Source organism: Crotalus tigris, unplaced genomic scaffold, assembly GCF_016545835.1.
Source record: "Crotalus tigris isolate CLP2741 ecotype Arizona unplaced genomic scaffold, ASM1654583v1 scf7180000017937.1871474, whole genome shotgun sequence".
NCBI lineage: Eukaryota > Metazoa > Chordata > Lepidosauria > Squamata > Viperidae > Crotalus > Crotalus tigris.
Window position 1 is genome coordinate 865,883 of NW_024096729.1, and position 18,644 is coordinate 884,526.

General features: G+C 41.5%; 1 protein-coding gene across 1 annotated transcript; it reads right to left on the reverse strand.

The window, feature by feature from the left end:
- Window positions 1–355: 355 nt before the first annotated feature.
- Window positions 356–17,680, reverse strand: KRT8 (keratin 8). Its single transcript, XM_039344747.1, has 9 exons — window positions 17,294–17,680; window positions 12,265–12,473; window positions 9,428–9,488; window positions 9,237–9,332; window positions 8,062–8,226; window positions 6,119–6,244; window positions 4,760–4,980; window positions 3,700–3,755; window positions 356–1,445 (listed from the first exon to the last, which is right to left on the reverse strand). The coding sequence occupies exons 1-9, from the start codon at window positions 17,606–17,608 to the stop codon at window positions 1,255–1,257; spliced, it is 1,440 nt and encodes a 479-aa protein (XP_039200681.1). The 5' UTR covers window positions 17,609–17,680; the 3' UTR covers window positions 356–1,254.
- Window positions 17,681–18,644: the final 964 nt, after the last annotated feature.

Below are 18,644 nucleotides of genomic sequence, written 5' to 3' on the forward strand. Positions count from 1 at the left end.
CACAAGCAGTACAGACATCCCTAAGGGAACATGACCTGTCCATATGCACCATTTTAAATTCTGTGTCACAGAGGGTTAATTTGCATTAGTTAACATCAGGAACAAATCTTAACTGCAGTGTAGGAGCATTTGCACAGGAAGCAACCTCAGTGGCCAGTAACCTTTAATGTCAAGAGAACTTTTTGGGTGGGGTTGTCTACCCCTTCCAAATTCCTAAATGAACCCTGTTACAAACAATCCATTCATGTTTTCAAAGCACCGAATGCTTTTTATCAGATGTGGAAGAGTGGATTTCTCTTGCTTTTCCATTTACCTTTATCTTTGGCCTTCCCATAAGAAAAACAAACACACAGAGAAAAGTTAAGCCATTTACTATCAAAGATTGGAAGAAAACCTTTTTATTTCAAATAAAAGGAAAACCTTGTGAAGTTCTTAAAATCTCTACAGACTACCTTCCTTTGTGCTTCCGCCCAACTCAGCTTCTACTTTATCTCTATCATCCCAGACAGGTGGACTGCAATTCCCATCATCTTTAGATTGCTAGCAATGATTCATTGATAGGAGTTGCTGTCTCCTGTAATAAGACTCGGGTGAAATTTCCCCAAATTCCCGCCCTTCAAAATACAATGTTTCCAAGCCTGGGTTTTAATTGAAAATTTGACCTAATGATGTGCAATAGCAAGAGGGGTGAATAATACAACAAGGCAGCTTTTAAACAATATGAAAACTACAAACAGCAATTCTGAGTAGGTCATCTCTACATATAGTGGTCTAAAAGAGTTAAGACTTCTCGTTGACCCTAGCTTGGGAAAGCGGCTTTCCTGCCTTTTTTTCAACAGCTGCCCTCACTGATGGGATACTGTCAAAACCATGAGATCCCCTGGGTAAGCAGGTTCCTTTGTCCTCAAGTTGTGCCCCTTGCTTTTTAAAACCCTGATCACATCTCATGCAAGTTCAGTAGCGACATTTTGTGATGTTCTAAAGCAGCTGTGGACTTCCCAGTTGCAGCTGGACTCCAAGTTCCAACAGCCTCATCCAGCAAGGCCAGAAAAGGGCTGATGGGAGCTGTAGTCCATGAGTATCTGACAAACATAAATTCTTCCTTCTAGGAAAAAAAACGTTCACTGAGAGAACAAAGGCATTTCTTCCCCCTCTTCTAACCTGTGGCTCATCATCTTAGCTAAATTAGGAAAGGCTCATTGGATTCAGGCACTTTAAAACCATCAGTGGTTCCAGGCTCAAGACCCCACCAAGCTAGTTTGACAGCACATCTGAGGACTCAGACACCAGCTTTCCATCCCGAGTCTCAATCTTCTTGATGACAATGGCCTTGGTCTTGCTGACGGCCGAGCTCTCCATGGGCAACATATTCATGGAATATCCACCACTTGAGTAGGAAGAGTTGTAACCACCCCCGTAACCACTGAAGCCACAGCTTAGGCCACCTGGAAAAGAAATAGAAAATAGTTAAGGAGAGAAAAGCAGTTTCCAGCATTTGGTATCTTATTTTAGTTTTTATCTCCATATCTAGAAATGGGAAGAGTGTCACAATACGCAGCAGTTACATGCACAATTTTTCCTCATTCCTTTTCCCAGATGGAGATGACCCCCCCCCCTCTTGCTACCTTGTCCAGTTATAGTGGCACCTCCTGACACGCCAAATTTCCTAAGGCAGGGGTGTTCAACTGCCGGCCCGTGGGCCGGTTTCATCATACCGGAGCCGTGCAATGAGCCACCCCATTGCCGGCAATGGCGAAAAAGCTCCGATATGTCGCGCGACGTCACGAGTTTGACATGCCTGCCCTAAGGTGAGGGCTGGGAGATGAATACCTGAGACTAAAACAGACTTCAGATTGCCCCTATTGCTCTCATCTTAAAACACTGTGACAACCTTATACAGGTAGTCCTCGACTTACAACAGTTCATTTAGTGAGAATTAGAAGTTACAACACTACTGAAAAAAGTGAGTTATGACCTTTGTTCAATCATTGCAGTATCCCCCATGGTCACATGTTCAAAATTCAGACACTTGGCAACCGATTCATATTTATGACGGCTCAGGCGTCCCAGGGTCAGGTGATCCACCTTTTGTGACCTTCCCACGAGCAAAGTCAATGGGGAAGCCAGACTCACTTAACAACCATGTTACTAACCTAACAACTGCAGTGATTCACTTACCTATGGCAAAAGAAAGGTCATAAAATGGGGATAAAACTCACTTTCACAACTGTTTTGCTTAGCAAAAGAAATTTTGGACTCAGTTGTGGCCGTAAGTTGAGGACTACCTGAAGTCACAAAGGGACGAGGAAAGGATAAGTAGCAAGCCATTTCTTCAAGCTTAGAGGAGTGGATACAGCCTCATATTTTGTTTCGATTCTCTACACACAGAAACACACCCTTTGTATACATATTTTTCTCATGGGGCACTGTGCAACTAAACGGAATTTCTGGAAATCAATGGCTTAAAAACTTGGGACAATATAGTCTCAGAATTGCAAATGGGCTGGGGGGGGACAAAATTTGGCACAGAGTCCTCACTAAATGCCATCTCAGTCTTTACAAACTTGCTGCTCTCCAAATGTATTGGAATGTAACTTTTATCAGTTTCTCATCCAGTTGGGGATAATCAAAATCTAGTTCAACACATTTGAAACACACCAGGTTGACAGTAGCTGTTCCCAAAAAACCTCCAATTAATAGACATCCACAGACGTTTGCAGGCTGCATGCTTTGTGCAAGAAATGGACAATCCCTACCTCTCAGCCTCTTTTTCTGCCAGGTTACGGCACAGCTCCCTCATTTACACCTGAACTTTTTCCCCATTTAAAAAAAAAGTAACACACCAATTTTTAATTTTTGAAAAACCAACCTACTACCCATAAAAGTCTCAAAAATATGGCCCTGGCAATTGCTTACAACATTATCATGGGTACATCCTTGCAACTGCTTTATGCCAAAACCAGTTTTCATTTTTGATCTTTGAAGGACAAACAATGTCAGAGTGTCTATTTTTTTTATCACTATGCCAAAAAGTGGCGAGATGGGTGGCAAACAAAAGTAATAAACAAATAATTTTAAAAAATAAATTATTTATTGCCCAGCCAAACATGCTTCAACTATGATGGTTTGTCCTCTGAAATGGCTGGCTTGTCTTCATACTGGCATGTATGTGTTCCTCTGCTAACTGATCTGCAATTATTTCAACTGCCATTGGAAATAAGAAAATGAAAAAAAAGGCACGGTAATAAAACAGAACTTGGGTGGCATCACTTAAGCCATAAAAAGCCCAACTCAGGGAAGATATCCAAATTCATATGCTGAAATATTATTACAATTTTGATTGATTACATCAGTTTGTAAAATAGAGGAAGTTAAATTATTTTATTTCCTCTTAGAAAAAAAATCAGAAGACAAGCTGTTCTTTGTTAAGATCAGGGCAGATATCAAGTTAAACAGGTTCACAAATGAAAGCAAGGAAATAAACATCACTTAACAGTGTTGAAACACTTGAGATCTAACTCGGCAATCAAATATTTTTTATAAGATGCACGCCACCCAGAATTACAATTATGTGAATTGGGCGGCTCTCTAAATCTTCTAAATAAAGATAGGATTCTCCCTGCTCTGGTTAATTTCTGACATTTGCATTGATATCTTGATCACCCTTCCCCTCTTCTTCAACATGCGACATTTGCTTACCTGAATAACCAGTTGTCTTGGTCTGAATGCTGAGATTCTGCATTCCAGACTCCAGTCTGTAAAAGAGGGAGAGTTGGGGAAGAGAAGTCCCTCCCCCAAAATAAATCAGTCAAGAATGACATTAAGTCAGAAAAAATATAAGTCCCATAGAACAAGTTCTGCAGCCAAGTTGAACTTGAACAGAATTTGAACAGTTTCTTGATGCACTAATGATCTCAACGGCTGTGTTAGGCTAAAGCGCAGATCACTAGTATAGATATATAAATATAGATAGATATACATATATACATACATATACATATATATATATATATATATATATATATATATATATACACACATACATACACACACACACACACACACACACACACACAGTAGTGGCCAAAATTGTGGAAACCTTTTGGGAAAAGTGTAAGTAGAAATGCCACCTTTGGTTAAGTTTCCACCAATTTTTCTTCTAATTTCTTTATAACTGTAGCCTTGTTCACTTAATAATACCATTTTACATGCCTTCTGGGCAGCCAGTCAACTGTTTGCACCATTACTTTAATTTTATTACGTTTTACAAGCTCATTAAATGAAAGAACACACAAAAAAAAACCCCAACCAACTTGATAGCGATCACATAACACACTGACAAATGTCCTCCTCTCAGCTTCAATACATGACATCAATAACTGAATCCTTCTGTGATCTGATTGGCTCATTGCCAAAACAAAATGACACCTAATTGGCTCTCTAAACACTCATGCTCATTGGCTACAATCAGATGAAAGAAAGCTACCTGATATCAACCTAAGCAAGTTGTGCTTCCTTTTTCTGGTTATTTGGCTGTAATTTTTCATAGAATACAGTACAGATAATTGAACAAACCTTGTTGTATTGCATTCTTGATTAAATTATCTTTCCATTGATATATAATTTTATGGTACTACTCCCACAAAAGTGGTGTTATTAGCCATCAAACCTCAAAAATATACTTTTCCCAAAAGGTTTCCACAATTTTGGCCACTACTGTATATATAGTACATAGTACATATGTTGGGCCGGTCCTTACCTGATCTCTTCTCCTTCCAGCAGCTTCCTGTAGGTGGCAATCTCTATATCCAGGGCCAGCTTGGTGTTCAGCAGTTCCTGGTATTCCCGCAGCTGACGTGCCATGTCTTGTTTGGCTCGCTGCATAGCACACTCCAGTTCAGCCAGCTTGGTGTTGGCATCCTTCACGGCCAGCTCCCCACGTTCCTCTGCTTCAGTGATTGCCGCTTCCAAGCTTGCACGCTGTAGGAGTTCAAAAGGCAGCTCTAATCTCAAAAATCAGGAAAAAGGCAGGGGTGGAAAGAATACCACGTTCTACAGTACTCCCACCCTGTATGAGATGGGGAATTAGATTCAGTGGACAGATTTGTCCCTGGAAAAATAGCCTAAAGGTAAGGAAAGAGAACTCTATACTGTCTCTTCCCAGATGAGGATAACTATGCCTGATCAAAGCACAGTTCATTATAATTGGATTGAATGACTCCTATACTTTCATATCCCATTTATCCTCCAGGAAAGTGAAAGCCACAAGCAAGGATCTTTATCCAGTTCCCTTCCTTTTATTCCTGCAAAGGTCTTTACACTACAGATGAAGGTGAGAAGCTGTACAGAGTCCCAAAATAACCATATTCCATCTATCGTAGGAGGAAATAGCATGAACTTGCATGAATAAAATGGAGAGAGGAGCACAGACCATCTCCCCACTAGTCTCAGAAAGCAAGAATAGCTCAAAATTCATCTTCTCTGTTTAACATGCTGCCTTTCACCTTCCATATCAGCCACTCACATTCCCAGGCCTTCAACCATATCAGCAATCCACACCCCTAATTTGATAGATCAAATGGCAACACCCAGACATTAGCCATCCCCTTCATATGGTCACAAAAGGAAAAGTCAACTGGTCTTCTGATCAGCTGAATGGCCTTCAAGGGGTCAAACAAAAGTCAGTCTCTCCCAGGCATTTACTCCCAAGTCATGAATCTGCAGCATTCCTACAGCCCAAGACTTCAGGGTTAGGGGGTGCTATAAGCCAGTAACAGCATAGAGGAGGCCACTGGTTCTCCAACCTAGTTGGAGATGAGACTGTACTAAGGACCTTTTACATATACAACCGTGGGTACTGCCATCAGGTTTTGGCTCATCCCCACTTTCTGCCCCAGAAAAGACTGAGCTTCTTAATACAGACATTCCCAACCTAGCACTGTCAGACATATTGAACCATATCACCCATATCCATGTTGTTGGTGACTGTAGGAGCTGTGGCTCAATAACTCTGGATGCTGGTAGAAGGTTGGGGAAGACCAATATATAAGTTCCTTGGGGCAAAGCAGAGAGCTAGCATGACCAACTTAAGCAGGCTTGCAGAAGGCAGATTTCTCACCTGGCCTTTCAAACCATCGATTTCTGATTGTATCCGGGTTATCATTCTGCTCAGTTCATTGATTTCATTCTTGGTGCAGCGGAGGTCATCCCCATGCTTGCCTGCCACAGTCTGGAGCTCTTCATACTAAAGAGAGAAGATAAGAAGGGACAAGAGCTATGATGACAGGAAGGCCACAGGACAGAGAACTGGAAAAAACCTAAATTACATTCTGTCTAGATTACTTGAGGGCAGGCAGAAGACACTGGAGAACTCACTGACTGGGATCACACATATTCTAAACTCTGGTTTATTTTAAGAGTGGTCTATTGAACAAACCAGTTTTGCATACCCTATTGAACCATAATCCATGCGTTATAAGCCACAATAGTTAAGTTCACATATCAAAATCAAGCCACATTATAGCTTTACCTAAAGATATAATGTTGCTTGTTTGATTTTGATATCCATTCTCCAATCCCAGCTGAGCCAAGAGTAAATGTAAAAGATAATCTGTGAGGAAAGTGCCTAGTTGTCTATCCTCCATTTCCTTTCAATCAGCTGGTCTACCAAAGTTGCCACAAGTGTCTGAGTAACAACCTAAAGTATATATCATAAACCGAGGAATGCATCATAAACCTCACATGAACCACAACTATTACTTGGACAACCTCAGGCAAGTAATTATCTCCTAGTCTCAACCCCCTTCTTTATATGCAATGAAAATAACATAAGGCTTCCATCGTTGGGATAATAGTGCTATTAATATAATTCTTGTAACTTATATAATTCTGGATACCAAACTTTTTTTTTTCCAACCCCAACTCAGATACTAAACCCCAGTATTGGCCAGCATGCCATGAAAGGATATCAAGGCCACCAGGGGAAAATGGAGGCCACAACTGAATAGGAGTCGGTAAGTGAAATGATCTGATAAATATTTTCCATTCATGCCAATTAAACACTTGCTAAAATGGAATTCCAAATTCACAGGGTTGACGCTTATGTTCTTTTTTTTTCTCCTTCTGTTCAATCACAGACTGTCTGGACAAGTGCCTGCAGTTTTCTTGGGAAGTTTTTTTCAGAAATGGCTTTGTGCCCAAGAAAGGACTGGAACTTCGTCCTGGAATAGGAGAGACAAGATAGCTGTGTTCCAGTATTTCAGGGGTTGCCACAAAGAAGAGGGAGTCAAGCTATTCTCCAAAGCGCCTGAAGACAGGACAAGAAGCAACAGATGGAAACTAACCAAAGAGAGAAGCAACCTAGAATTAAGGAGAAATTTTCTGACAGTTAGAACAATTAACCAGTGGAACAACCTGCCTCCAGAAGCAGTGAATGCTCCAACATGGGAAGTTTTTAAGAAGAGACTGGATAGCCACTTGTCTGAAATGGTATAGGTTTCCTTACCTGAGCCGGGGGGGTTGGACTAGATGACCTTCAAGGTCCCTTCCAACTGTTATTCTGTTATTCTCTATTAGTCTCCTAGTTCTAGCCTGATGCCTTAACTACCACACAAACTGACTTTTTTTTTTACAGTTTTTACTGTTAACTATCTCTAACCATCTCTCCTTCTTTTCGCTGGTTATTGTTTTCAATTGTCCTTAACACTAGCCAGAGTTATCACAGAATCAGGCACCTTTAGACATTTGACAAACCAATCCATCATTATTGCAATATTGGGATTCTCCACACTTTCCCATAAAGCAGCCAATATTTTCAATAATAAAACAGTGGGACAAAGATTCCATTGCTAGGCAAAGAAAAGGGGTGGAGACGAGCAAACGGAAAGAGACTTTGGAAGGCAAATGTGGATGCTGCTGCTCTTTCATCATTGCATGAAGCACCGATTCCTTCCTTCAGTGAAATGAGTTATCCCCCACTCCTAAAACTTTGAGTGAAAGGACCGAAGCATTAATTTTTCATCAGGTACAGTCAAGGAGAGCTAGAGTCAGCATGGAGCTCACCTTGATCTGGTACATCCTCTCTGCCTCAGCCCGGCTCCTGTTAGCAATTTCTTCATATTGGGCTTTGACATCAGTAATGATGCCGTCCAGGTCCAGGCTGCGGTTGTTGTCCATGGACAGGATCACAGAGGTGTCGCTGATTTGAGACTGCAGGACACGCAGCTCCTGTATCAAAAGGTAACATTTATATTTATCCCAAATCAAAGAGTAGGCAACCCCTCAGGGAACCGTGAGGTGAGGATTCAAATCTTTCCTACTCATTCCTCTAGTGGCAAGAAAGTTCTTATTCAACAGGTGAAATCTCAGAACCAACGGCAGAACTACTAAAGTGATGGTTAAAGAGAGAACTTCTTACAGGCCGAGCTTCCTCGGCCTGAACTTCTGCAGACCAAGAAGAGGAACTTTGTCAAACCTGAATCACTGGGGAAGCCTTCAGTAAAAAAATGTATTTGTTTCCTAGCAAACCAAACCAAACCAAACTGTACTTTGCGAGGGACATCCTCATCAAAGCTGAATGTAATCTCCAATTTTTTGCAGCCTCAAAGCTATTTCCAACCATAGCTGCCACAACCTGACAGCACCTTTTCTGTCCGGTTTGCAGAGAAAGAAAAACCACATTTAATATAGGTCATAAAATAGGCTAAACATTCCTGTCTTTCCCCACCAGCCCCAATAATATCCTGACTCTATTTTCTTTGCATTACCACCCCCTCTCTCTGCAGCCCTTTCCCCACACAAACATTAACTGGGGTCCCCAGCCCCCCAAAGTTCTCCCTTGTAATAAAATAGCAAACAACGTACTACAATTTACCATGATTCTCATATTTCATACAGAAATGGAAACTAGATCCAAATGTCACTATGTAGAAAGGCAGACTATAAGGCTAAGAATATAGGCTTGTTTTAGACTTTTTAAAAGGCTTTGACACAACATCAGAGCTATCTTAGTGCAGCCTCTTATTAGCTTGCCAGCCCCATTAACAAGCCAAAGGACTGATTCCCTTCATTGAAATTATCTGCAGTGGCCAGTCTGGGCTGTTTCGGTATGTAGAAAGGGAACATAGATGCCCTTTCGTCATCTGATCCAGACACCACACTTCTTGGCCTATCCATATCTTCAAAAAGGATATATTTTTTAAAAAGCCGTTCTTCACTCAATTCAATCCACTGTCTACCTCATCATAAAACTGCCTCAGGAAGTTGATCTCGTCAGTCAGACATTCCATGCGGGATTCCAGTTCAACCTTGTTCATGTAAGCCTCATCCACATCCTGAGGGAAGAATGCACCATTATAGGTAACAACTCATAGACCAAATTCCAAAATTGTGATAATTAACGAAGAAACATGATCAGCTTGCCATTTACCTTCTTCAGGAGGACAAACTCATTCTCCTTCTCAGTTCGATGGTTGATTTCATCTTCATACCTGTAGGACAAAGGAAGTTAAGTGGTTATTACGTGCAATTTGGACTAAGGCTAAGCACTTTGTGCTAGGATCACTATTAGAAATATTCAAAGATAGCGATGCAGCTGACCCTGTGCAAAGTGCTGCACCCCCTGACTAATCACTGCCAAAATGTAGGTGCTGGGAGTTAAAAGGGGAAGGCCCTAAATTAAAAGATCATCATGGTTTTAAAAGGTTATTTTCTGATTAACTTGTTTTTGAATATTTTAGTAGAAAGGCAGGATAAAGTAGATTAAGAGTATGCAAGACTATAGTCATATTTTTTCATCAAAAGTTACTTTTTAAGACCCTGTGATTCCCATTATTCAACAACTTTTCTCTTCCATTGGTCAGTATTCATTTATGCATAGTATTCTGTTAAAGAGTTACATGGAAAAACATGGCAGCTTCACAGTAAGTTCAAAGTGAACTGCGCTATTTGGACAGGTGGGCAAATTGTACAAGAGCAAAACACTCAAAACCTCAGAGAATTAGCATCCAAACCTGCAGTCTTTTGCTGAGGTTCCTGATATAATGTCTATTCCCTCTTAGGCTGCCTTTCAGGATCTTGTCTTGTCAAATTTTTAAAATTCTATTTACATTATTTTAATTTTAAAAATACACATATGAAAAGCTGGCATTCTGCACAGCAACTTATCAACCATTAGCATTACAGTAACTGTTTTTACAGAAATGCCTTTGGAGCCCGTAAGGAACCCTAGAATATAAAAATATAAAATGGCTGAAGGACAGTGCTTAAGAACCGGGCCTACCAGTTCCCCTACTCAAAAAAAAAAAAAAAAAAAAAAAACCATACAACAGACCCAGCTGTTAGAGCATCAGTATACATATAGAGTGACTCAAAGCAGTTTAGGGATACCTTCATCGATTTGCTTTCTGGCCACAATACTTGAAGTGGGTGCACATTACAGGTTCAACGGCAATTGAGACCAGAAACTCCAGTGCTAAGCAATGTAGTTGTGGAGCACAGTGACATGTGACCAGTGGTGGGATTCAGCCGGTTCGCACCACTTTGGCAGAACCGATAGCTAATTTTTCATTGCCCATTCCCAGAATGGGCTTCCAGAAGCGGCATCCACACAGAGAATCGGTTGTTCACATATTTGAATCCCATCACTGCATGTGACCATATTGTCAGATGACCGCATCGCTTAACAACAATCCCAGTTGCCATCTTTAAACAAGGACCATGCAGGCATTAAGTGAAGACCTCACATGATTGTGACTTCCTGCTGGCTTTCCCATTGACTTTGGTTATGGAAAGCCAGGAGGGAACATTGGAAATTGAAATCATATGGCTGTGACTTGCTGCAACGGGCAGGAGGCTCTGAGGATGAGTTTTCCCCCACCTCATATAGCACCATAACTTTGAGTGGTCACTAAAAAATGGTTATAATCTAAGGACCATCTGGCAGAGTCAAAATGCATTCAGCATCAGCTACCCTTTTGTCTGCTCAAGCACCCTTTAATCTACCTTTATAAAGAAGAGAGAGAGTGAAACCTGCAGATGGCAAGTTTAACTATGTGGTTTCATGTGGAGCAGTTCGGGAACTGGGTAAGTTGGAGCAAGAATGTGGCAGAGCCAGGGATAACTGATTTGGGTACAAACTCAAGATACCACAGATTCTGCCTCCTTCTTAAACACTCTCAAGAATGAATGTGAAATTTCAGGATGTGAAGCCAAAAATATGTAGAGGTAAGAGGTCATTTTCACCAGCCATTCTTCCCATGCTCAAACACCCACTTTCTCCAGTCCTAAGTTGTTGCTAGCTCTCTATTTCTACAAGGGATACAACCAAGAGAATACAGGTGTAACATTTCTGTACACAATGACTCTTTGGAAAAGATAAAGATCCCAAATTACTGCCATCAAACTCTTTCTCTTTATTTGAGTTTCCAGGCATCACATTCCTGTCCAGCTCCCAATGTCAGAAGTATTTGGAAAGCTTAAAACAATATCCCATTCCCTCCATTGTAAAATAGACTCATCCAACTTTGCATTCCAGCCCAGAAGTATCCCTCTGTAAAGATATAAAGGCAATAGGAAAGAATGACATATTAACAATGCAGGTTGTCCTCGATGTCCCTGCCTCCATTAAAAACAGACACTTGCAAAACAAGTTTGGTAATTCTCCCATTAGCGGTTTGTCTAACAACAATCTTGCTTGGTACAAAACAGAAACCCAGGTGTGTGATGACAGGTGTGCTACCACATAGAGGAACAGGGCTGAACAATTCTATTGGCAGAGCCCTCCCATCCTCAAACACTTCAAAGAGATTTAGAGATCTTGGTTTTGGTTTACCACTTCCCTTTTTCTGGAAATAATCCTCACCCAGCATTCTGGTACAATTCCTTTGTTTAGCATGGTTTGATAAATAAATCCTTAACGTCATCCTTCCAGCTCTGACCAATGAGTTTTATATTTTTTTATATAACACCAAATAAACGTACCGGTATATAGGGCACTTGGTTGGCACAGGTCAAAATTAAGAGACTAGGGCTATAATAACAATGCAAAATCAAAAACAAGGATAGCAAAACCCAAAACAAGACAACCCACCAGCAGCCGCTAACAATTTTGATGTGTGGCAGGGATTTTAAAAATAGTTTTGGTAAACCAAGCTACCACAGCAGATTGAAGGATTGCTGTGGAATTTCCACAGTTCTAAGCATAAGATGGCTACTTTGTCCAGGCCCAGCATACCCAGAGCAATGGAACCAGAAGACCCCACTCACTTGTTCTTGAATTCTTCCACCAGGCCTTGCATGTTTCCCAACTCAGCACCCAGCCTTGCCCTCTCCTGACCCAAGTTTTCCAGTTGCCGACGTAAGGTGTTGATGTAGGCCTCAAACATACTGTCCATGTTGCTCCGTGTAGTCTTCTGATTCTGCAGGAGGCTCCATTTGGTTTCCAGCATCTTGTTCTGCTGTTCTAGGAAGCGAACCTGAGAGGGAAGGGAGAACAGACTAGGTAGTAAATTCCTGATACTTCAGCAGCACCCATGAAGCTCTGCGTCTTTTCAGATATGGGCCACCCTCATTTATCCCTTTTATCAGAATTCAAACTGGTATTTTTCCTGGCCTAAGGTAGGCCATATTCTACTGGCCTAAGATAGGCCATCACCCCACAGTCAGAAAAGGTTCAGAGCAACTTGCAAAGCTGTAGTTCCTGCTACAAGCAAATTGATTCAGCAGGCCTTCTCAAATTTAGCACACTATTAAGTAGTATTCAATTACTAGAAACATCTGAGAACAAAAGATATACATACTAAGGAGTATGCCTCTGGGCTCATTGCATAATTTATTTGTGGTGTTTCCTGAACTGAATCTAAAGTGGTTGAGGAAGTATAGCTACTACAAGTTACTTTCTGGACTTCTTGGGTTTTATAGGTAGCCTTTCGTCAGTGTGATTGCCATTCACCCCAGGATATTTCTGAAAGTTGGCACTAAACTTTAAAGTTTAACATAAACAGAATATTAAATTCCCAATGAGAAATCATATTATTTATCTGATTTTAAGTTAAAATTAACTTAATTTTAACTAGCCCAGACTCTCCTACTTTCTGGAATGTGAGCCACTGCCTCCATTAAGAAATCAAGTATGGCCTGTAGCCCCAAATAAAAAGAGCTGATTTACTTTAAACAACTTTAAATAATTGGAAAGCCAGAGCAAAAAAAGAAAAAGAGACAGCTAAAAATTGTAGCAGTTCTTGTTTAGTTTGGGCTAATGAAAACACAAATAATATAAAAATAGCTCAGTAATTTCACTTTAAAATCAAATGTAGCAGGAGAGTCATGAAAAACATTTTGCATCACCTACTTCCCTGCTATCCTGACAATAATAATAGTCTGTCTCAACATAAGACACTTCCATTGTGTTATTCCCATTAGCTGAGGAAGATGGAAATCATAGTCCAATAGTTCTAGAGCAGTGTTTCCCAAACTTGACAATTTTAAGGCATGAGGACTTCAACTCTCAGAATTCCACAGCCAGCAACGCTGGCTGTGGAATTCTGGGAGTTGAAGTCCACATGCCTTAAAATTGTCAAATTTGGGAAACACTGTTCTAGAGAATCCCAGGTTGGGGAAATCAGCAAAACTGGAATTTGAAAATGCTCCCTCCTATATAGCTATGAGTACTCGCAGGAGGAAATTTTATCATCTCAGCTTAGAGTGTTTTGTTGTGCTGCCCTGCAAACTTGACAATTCCCAGGTTTTCTGTGGATTAAGCCTGCTCCGAGTAAAAGGACAAGCAGATTTGTTTTTCCAGAAATGCAAGGTTAAGAAGTGCACGGCTTCTTTTGGGCTTAAGGTACACTGATCTTTCTGTGGCCCAAGGCCAGGTGATGCACTTCAAAGTGTAGGAAAGGCAAGAGCAAAAGTTAAGTCTGATTTAATTTGAATTAAACCAAATCAATTTGATTACCTCTCTCAGGCCTACAATAACTTTTCCCCCCTCCGCTCATTACAAATTACAATTCAAAGGCACCCTGGGGGCCACACCCAAAGCTTTGGGAGTGTACCTCTGATCTGGAAACTTATTTAAGTGATTGCAGGAACAATATTTAATTAACTTTTCAAAATACAGTCCCAGCACATCAAAGGTCAAGAACATTTGTGTGATGAGACTGCCAACAACTCTCCTTGAGGCAGAAGGGTCTTAAAAGGTCCTTTGTCACCCTGCCTTGACTCCACATATCTGAGCCATTATAAAGGCAGGAGAGGAAGCATTGGTGATGGAAAGCCAGCATTTAATCTGAAGCATAGTTAGCCAAGACTTAAAACTCAGAACCTGTTTTTAATGGCAGAACACACTTAGCAATTCAGATGATTACTGAAGAAGCAAATGCTTTAATGATGAAGTAACTGCAGTTTGACAGTCTTGTGAGGAGTTCATACTCTTAATGAAAGACTGGGGCATATATTATAAAACATAAACACAACTTTGGATGAACCATTTTGCCTTAGGGAAGAGGAACAGTGGGATGTGAAGCAGTAAGAGAACCAGAAGAGGAACAGGCTGAGAATAGACATGGGGGGAACTAGAGTTATCTTAGAAAACCTCACTTTCTGCTCATCCGGGTGGTCAACCAAATGCCACCATCACTGTTTTCCCTTCTGTTCAATCTCATTTTTGGTTTCTCCTTTCTTTCAGGTGGTCTCCCTATAACTATTGTACCAGAAAGTTTTAAGGGTGGTTTCTGAAGGGAAGGATACAAGATGATATATAACATTAGGAGGAACTATTTGTGTATTAAAAAGAGTACTTCTTAGAAACGGTCAGCTGAAGCTCAGCTCTGTTGCTTTAGGATGCATGGCAAGAATGCTAGGGAGTCACTCAGGAAAATCCAGAAAGAACACTTTTTTCCAAAGATTCCAGATCTCTGTTGATGCAGCATTCTGACAAGAACTCAAGAGCAGAAGGTGTGAAAGCTCTCACCTCATCATATGCTGCCTAAGTGATAGAGGTTGTTCAGGAAACACCCAAAACTGCAGCATTTGTCTGATGTATTATGAGCCAAAGTAATTAAGGGAATTGTCAGATTTCACACATACAGTCAAATCAGTTAATGCAGCCAGTTTTCAAGTCTGAGAAAGTTCGCCAAGAGGGGTTATATATTTGGAATTCTTTGGGTATTCAAGAAATGTGTTCAAAGTAATTATTGGTGGGGCAATATTGGAAGAAACATTCTTTGCCTACTATGGAAGAATGGATACTCAAGGTGTCTAATTTAGCAGAAATGGCAAAAATTTCCGCTTATTTGAAGGATTATTCACAAGAAAAATATATCTCGGTTTGGAGAAGATGGATAGATTATATTCAGAATAAATATGAGACTAAAAAGTATTATCTGGCTTATGAGTAAATTTTAGATTATTAATAGTTTAATATGGTAAAATTTATATTAGTTTTAGTTTTATGGTTTAATTATATTATTTTCGTATTTAATTTGTTAATATTTATTTTGAAAAGGAGTTAAAGTATGTTATGGATTTGATTGTTTGCATAGTTGGGTAATGTTAGTTAGATTATGATTGTTTATTTGTAACCCTGTAATCAGCTCTGGGAAGTGGGGGAGGGGGGAGGGATTTGGGGTATACATTGTATAAAATCTTTAAAACTTAAGAAATGTGTTCAAAATAGACAACACAAGCTTCAGAAAAACCTCACTTGTGAAAGCAGCTGGTAGTAACATGGAATGAACTCTGCAGAGAGCCACCCACCCAGCTGAGAACTTTCCCACTTGTACTCTAGACCTGAAATATAAATTTTGCACCCATGTTCCTTTCAAATTGGGACACTGATTTCCCATTGTACAATGCACACATTCAGCTCTCATCTGCCCGCTATTAAGAAACAGTGCATTCTGACCCACCTTCCTGCAGCCACTCTTCCCAGGCATTGTTCCTCCACTCAATCTCCTCCAATGGCCTTGACTGTGGCTTAAACTACTAAGACCAGACTGATACTGGCTGAATACTAAACAGAAACCCTGTTCAAATAATTTATCTCTGGAGTTTAAAGGGTTCTTCTCTCCAGTACCACAAGTCACAGAAAAAGGCTGTGCACACATTGGTAGTTTCAAATCCTTAACAAGGATACTATAAGTACAACAGCACTGCAGTTTCACTTATCTAGTGCTAACATACCCATATTGCAAAAATCTAAATGACCATTAGATGGCAGTAAAGAGGTACAGAAAGATAATCTTCAATGCTGGCTAGAAACCATCTGGATTTTTGCAGGCCAGATACCATAGCCTTGAGGAGGAAGGCAATCCATAGGATTAGCTACCTCTGTGAAAGTACAGTACCTCTGCATGTGCATACACATTGTTCCTTTTCACAATACATACTGTCCTCAATAACTATATGCATTGCAAGTTTAGAAAGATAAGTGGAAATAGATAGGAAGAAACAGATTAACCACTGTTCTTGTTCTTCGTTTCATTATAGGATACTAGAAAAGTGTATCCCCCAAATAATCCAGAGAACAGCTATCTTCATCAAAAAAAAAATGGATATATGAACTGGATCCACTGTCCCTTTTCAGTTCATTTCTGCAAATCAGCCTAACAAGGGGTATTTTTCAAGATGTGATTCCATAGAATCACAATTTAGCAACATTCTCCCTCTCCATTGCAACTCTGTTGCAAGTTTAATGCAATGCCATGAACTTTTGCCTCAAGCCAAGCCAAGTGGATCATAAACTTCGTGTATCATTCCAGACATTCAGTAGGTTCTGCCAACAATATAAAAGTAGAGCAGAATGCCATATGCTCTCCTCTCTTTTAAAACAGGAAAATTAGAGACTCCTCTTTATGTTTCTCTTTAACCTTCACACCTGTAGGAGGAGCCTTGTCCACACCACTCAACAAGTTTGATTCCCTCTACAGAAGTAGTCATGGGCGCAAGAATTATCTCTGGCCTCCAGTCTCTAATACCTTTGCCAGCCCCCACCCCCACCCCCACCCCCACTGCAGAGAAGAATCCTTGTTCAGATGCCTTTTGTTTACAGAAACCCCCCACCACCAATTCCTCTGCTTTCTCCATTGAGTACATGCACCTGAGGTCTCACTCTTCCCTTCCTGCCTCAGTTTCCCCAAAGCTTAATCTACCAAGTTTCTTAAGAGCAGAGGCCGTTTTGGGCAAAACCAGCAGAAACGTTGATCAAGGAACAAGCTCCCCCCCCCTTTTTAATCCCCCTTTTCAAAACCGCATCTGAATAAAGACCCCCCCCCCCCAAAAAAACCGGGCAACGCACCTTATCAATCAAGTTGGCAAACTTGTTGTTGAGGATCTTAATCTCTTCCTTCTCCTTGGTTCTCACTTGCTGGATGGCGGGGTCAATTTCCAAGTTGAGCGGGGCCAGCAGGCTCTTGTTGACGCTGACCGCAGTAATGCCACCCAGGCTCCCCGCGGAGGGTCCGCGGAAGCTGGCCCCACTGCCATACCGGCCGCCCCCGAAACCGGAGCAAGAGTAAGAGGTGCTGATTCGCGAGCTAGCGATTGGCCCGGAGGAGCGGCTGCTAAAAGTGCGGACGGTGTTCGACGTGTTCCGGTAGTTCTTCCTCATCATCGTTGCAAGGGAGCGCGGGAAAAAGAAGAGCTTGGAAGACCCGGGCAGCTGGGGAAAAAGCAGAGCGCCGACGGCTGAGGAAGCTGGGCTTATATGCAGCGCTTTGGGGGTGGGAAAGGGCGGGGGCGAGGAGAGGACGGCAGCACCTGAGTGGCGTTTCCAACAACGAGGGGGCGGAGCTCCGAGGCTCGGATACCTGCTTTGCCAGGCAGGGAAACGGCGCTTTTTAACTGTTTCCTGTCGGGGAAAAAAAGAGCCCTAACGCAGGGAGCGGCACGTCCGCACCTCTTCAGGGAAATTTCTCTTCTTCCCTCCGGCTTATCACTTTTCAAGATTTCGAGTAGTAAACAAACCCAAAGAGGGCAGCAGTTGCCCAAATTTGCTGTGAGCCGAATACAGAAGAATGACAGAGTTCGAAGGTACCTTGGAGGTCATCTAGTCCAACCCCCTGCTCAAAGAGTAAGAGGTACTGATACGGGAGCGGACAAGCGGGGTTCCTTAAGGCTCAGGGATGAGTTTGAGGGGTCTAGGACCCGTAATCGCAGAACTGGCAGGTCTGAATTAAGAAAAATCCGGACAGCCACAAGATGGTGCCAAATACAGGGGGTCCTCGACTTACAACCATTCATTTAGTGACCAGTTACAAGGTCAGTGAAAAAAAGTGACTTGTGACCGTTTTTCACACTGACGACCATTGTGGCATCCTCATGGTCACATGATTAAATTCAGCCGCTTGGCCACCGGTTCGTATTTATGATGGTTGCAACATGGGGGGGTGGAGGGTCATATGATTCCCCTTTTTGCGACCTTCTGACAGGCAAAGTCAACAGATTCACTTAACAACCAGGTTACTAATTTAACAACTGCAGTGATTCCCTTAACGAGTGCAGCAACCAAAGCCCTAAGCTCAGGCAGCATTCCCTTCACAAATGTCTCACTTAGCTACATAAATTGTGGGCTCACTTGTGGTCGTAAGTCAAGGACTACCTGCAGTTAAGGTTTTTGGTGCTTACTCGTAGCCAGCCCAGCGGGATTT

Coding starts and splice junctions, on each gene's coding strand:
- KRT8 (XM_039344747.1), bottom strand. CDS start 17,608: ATGATGAGGAAGAACTACCGGAACACGTCGAACACCGTCCGCACTTTT. Junction 9,489..12,264: donor GTGGAAGAATTCAAGAACAA/GTGAGTGGGGTC, acceptor TTTGTCCTACAG/GTATGAAGATGAAATCAACC. Junction 1,446..3,699: donor CAAGACAACTGGTTATTCAG/GTAAGCAAATGT, acceptor TTTCTTTTCCAG/GTGGCCTAAGCTGTGGCTTC.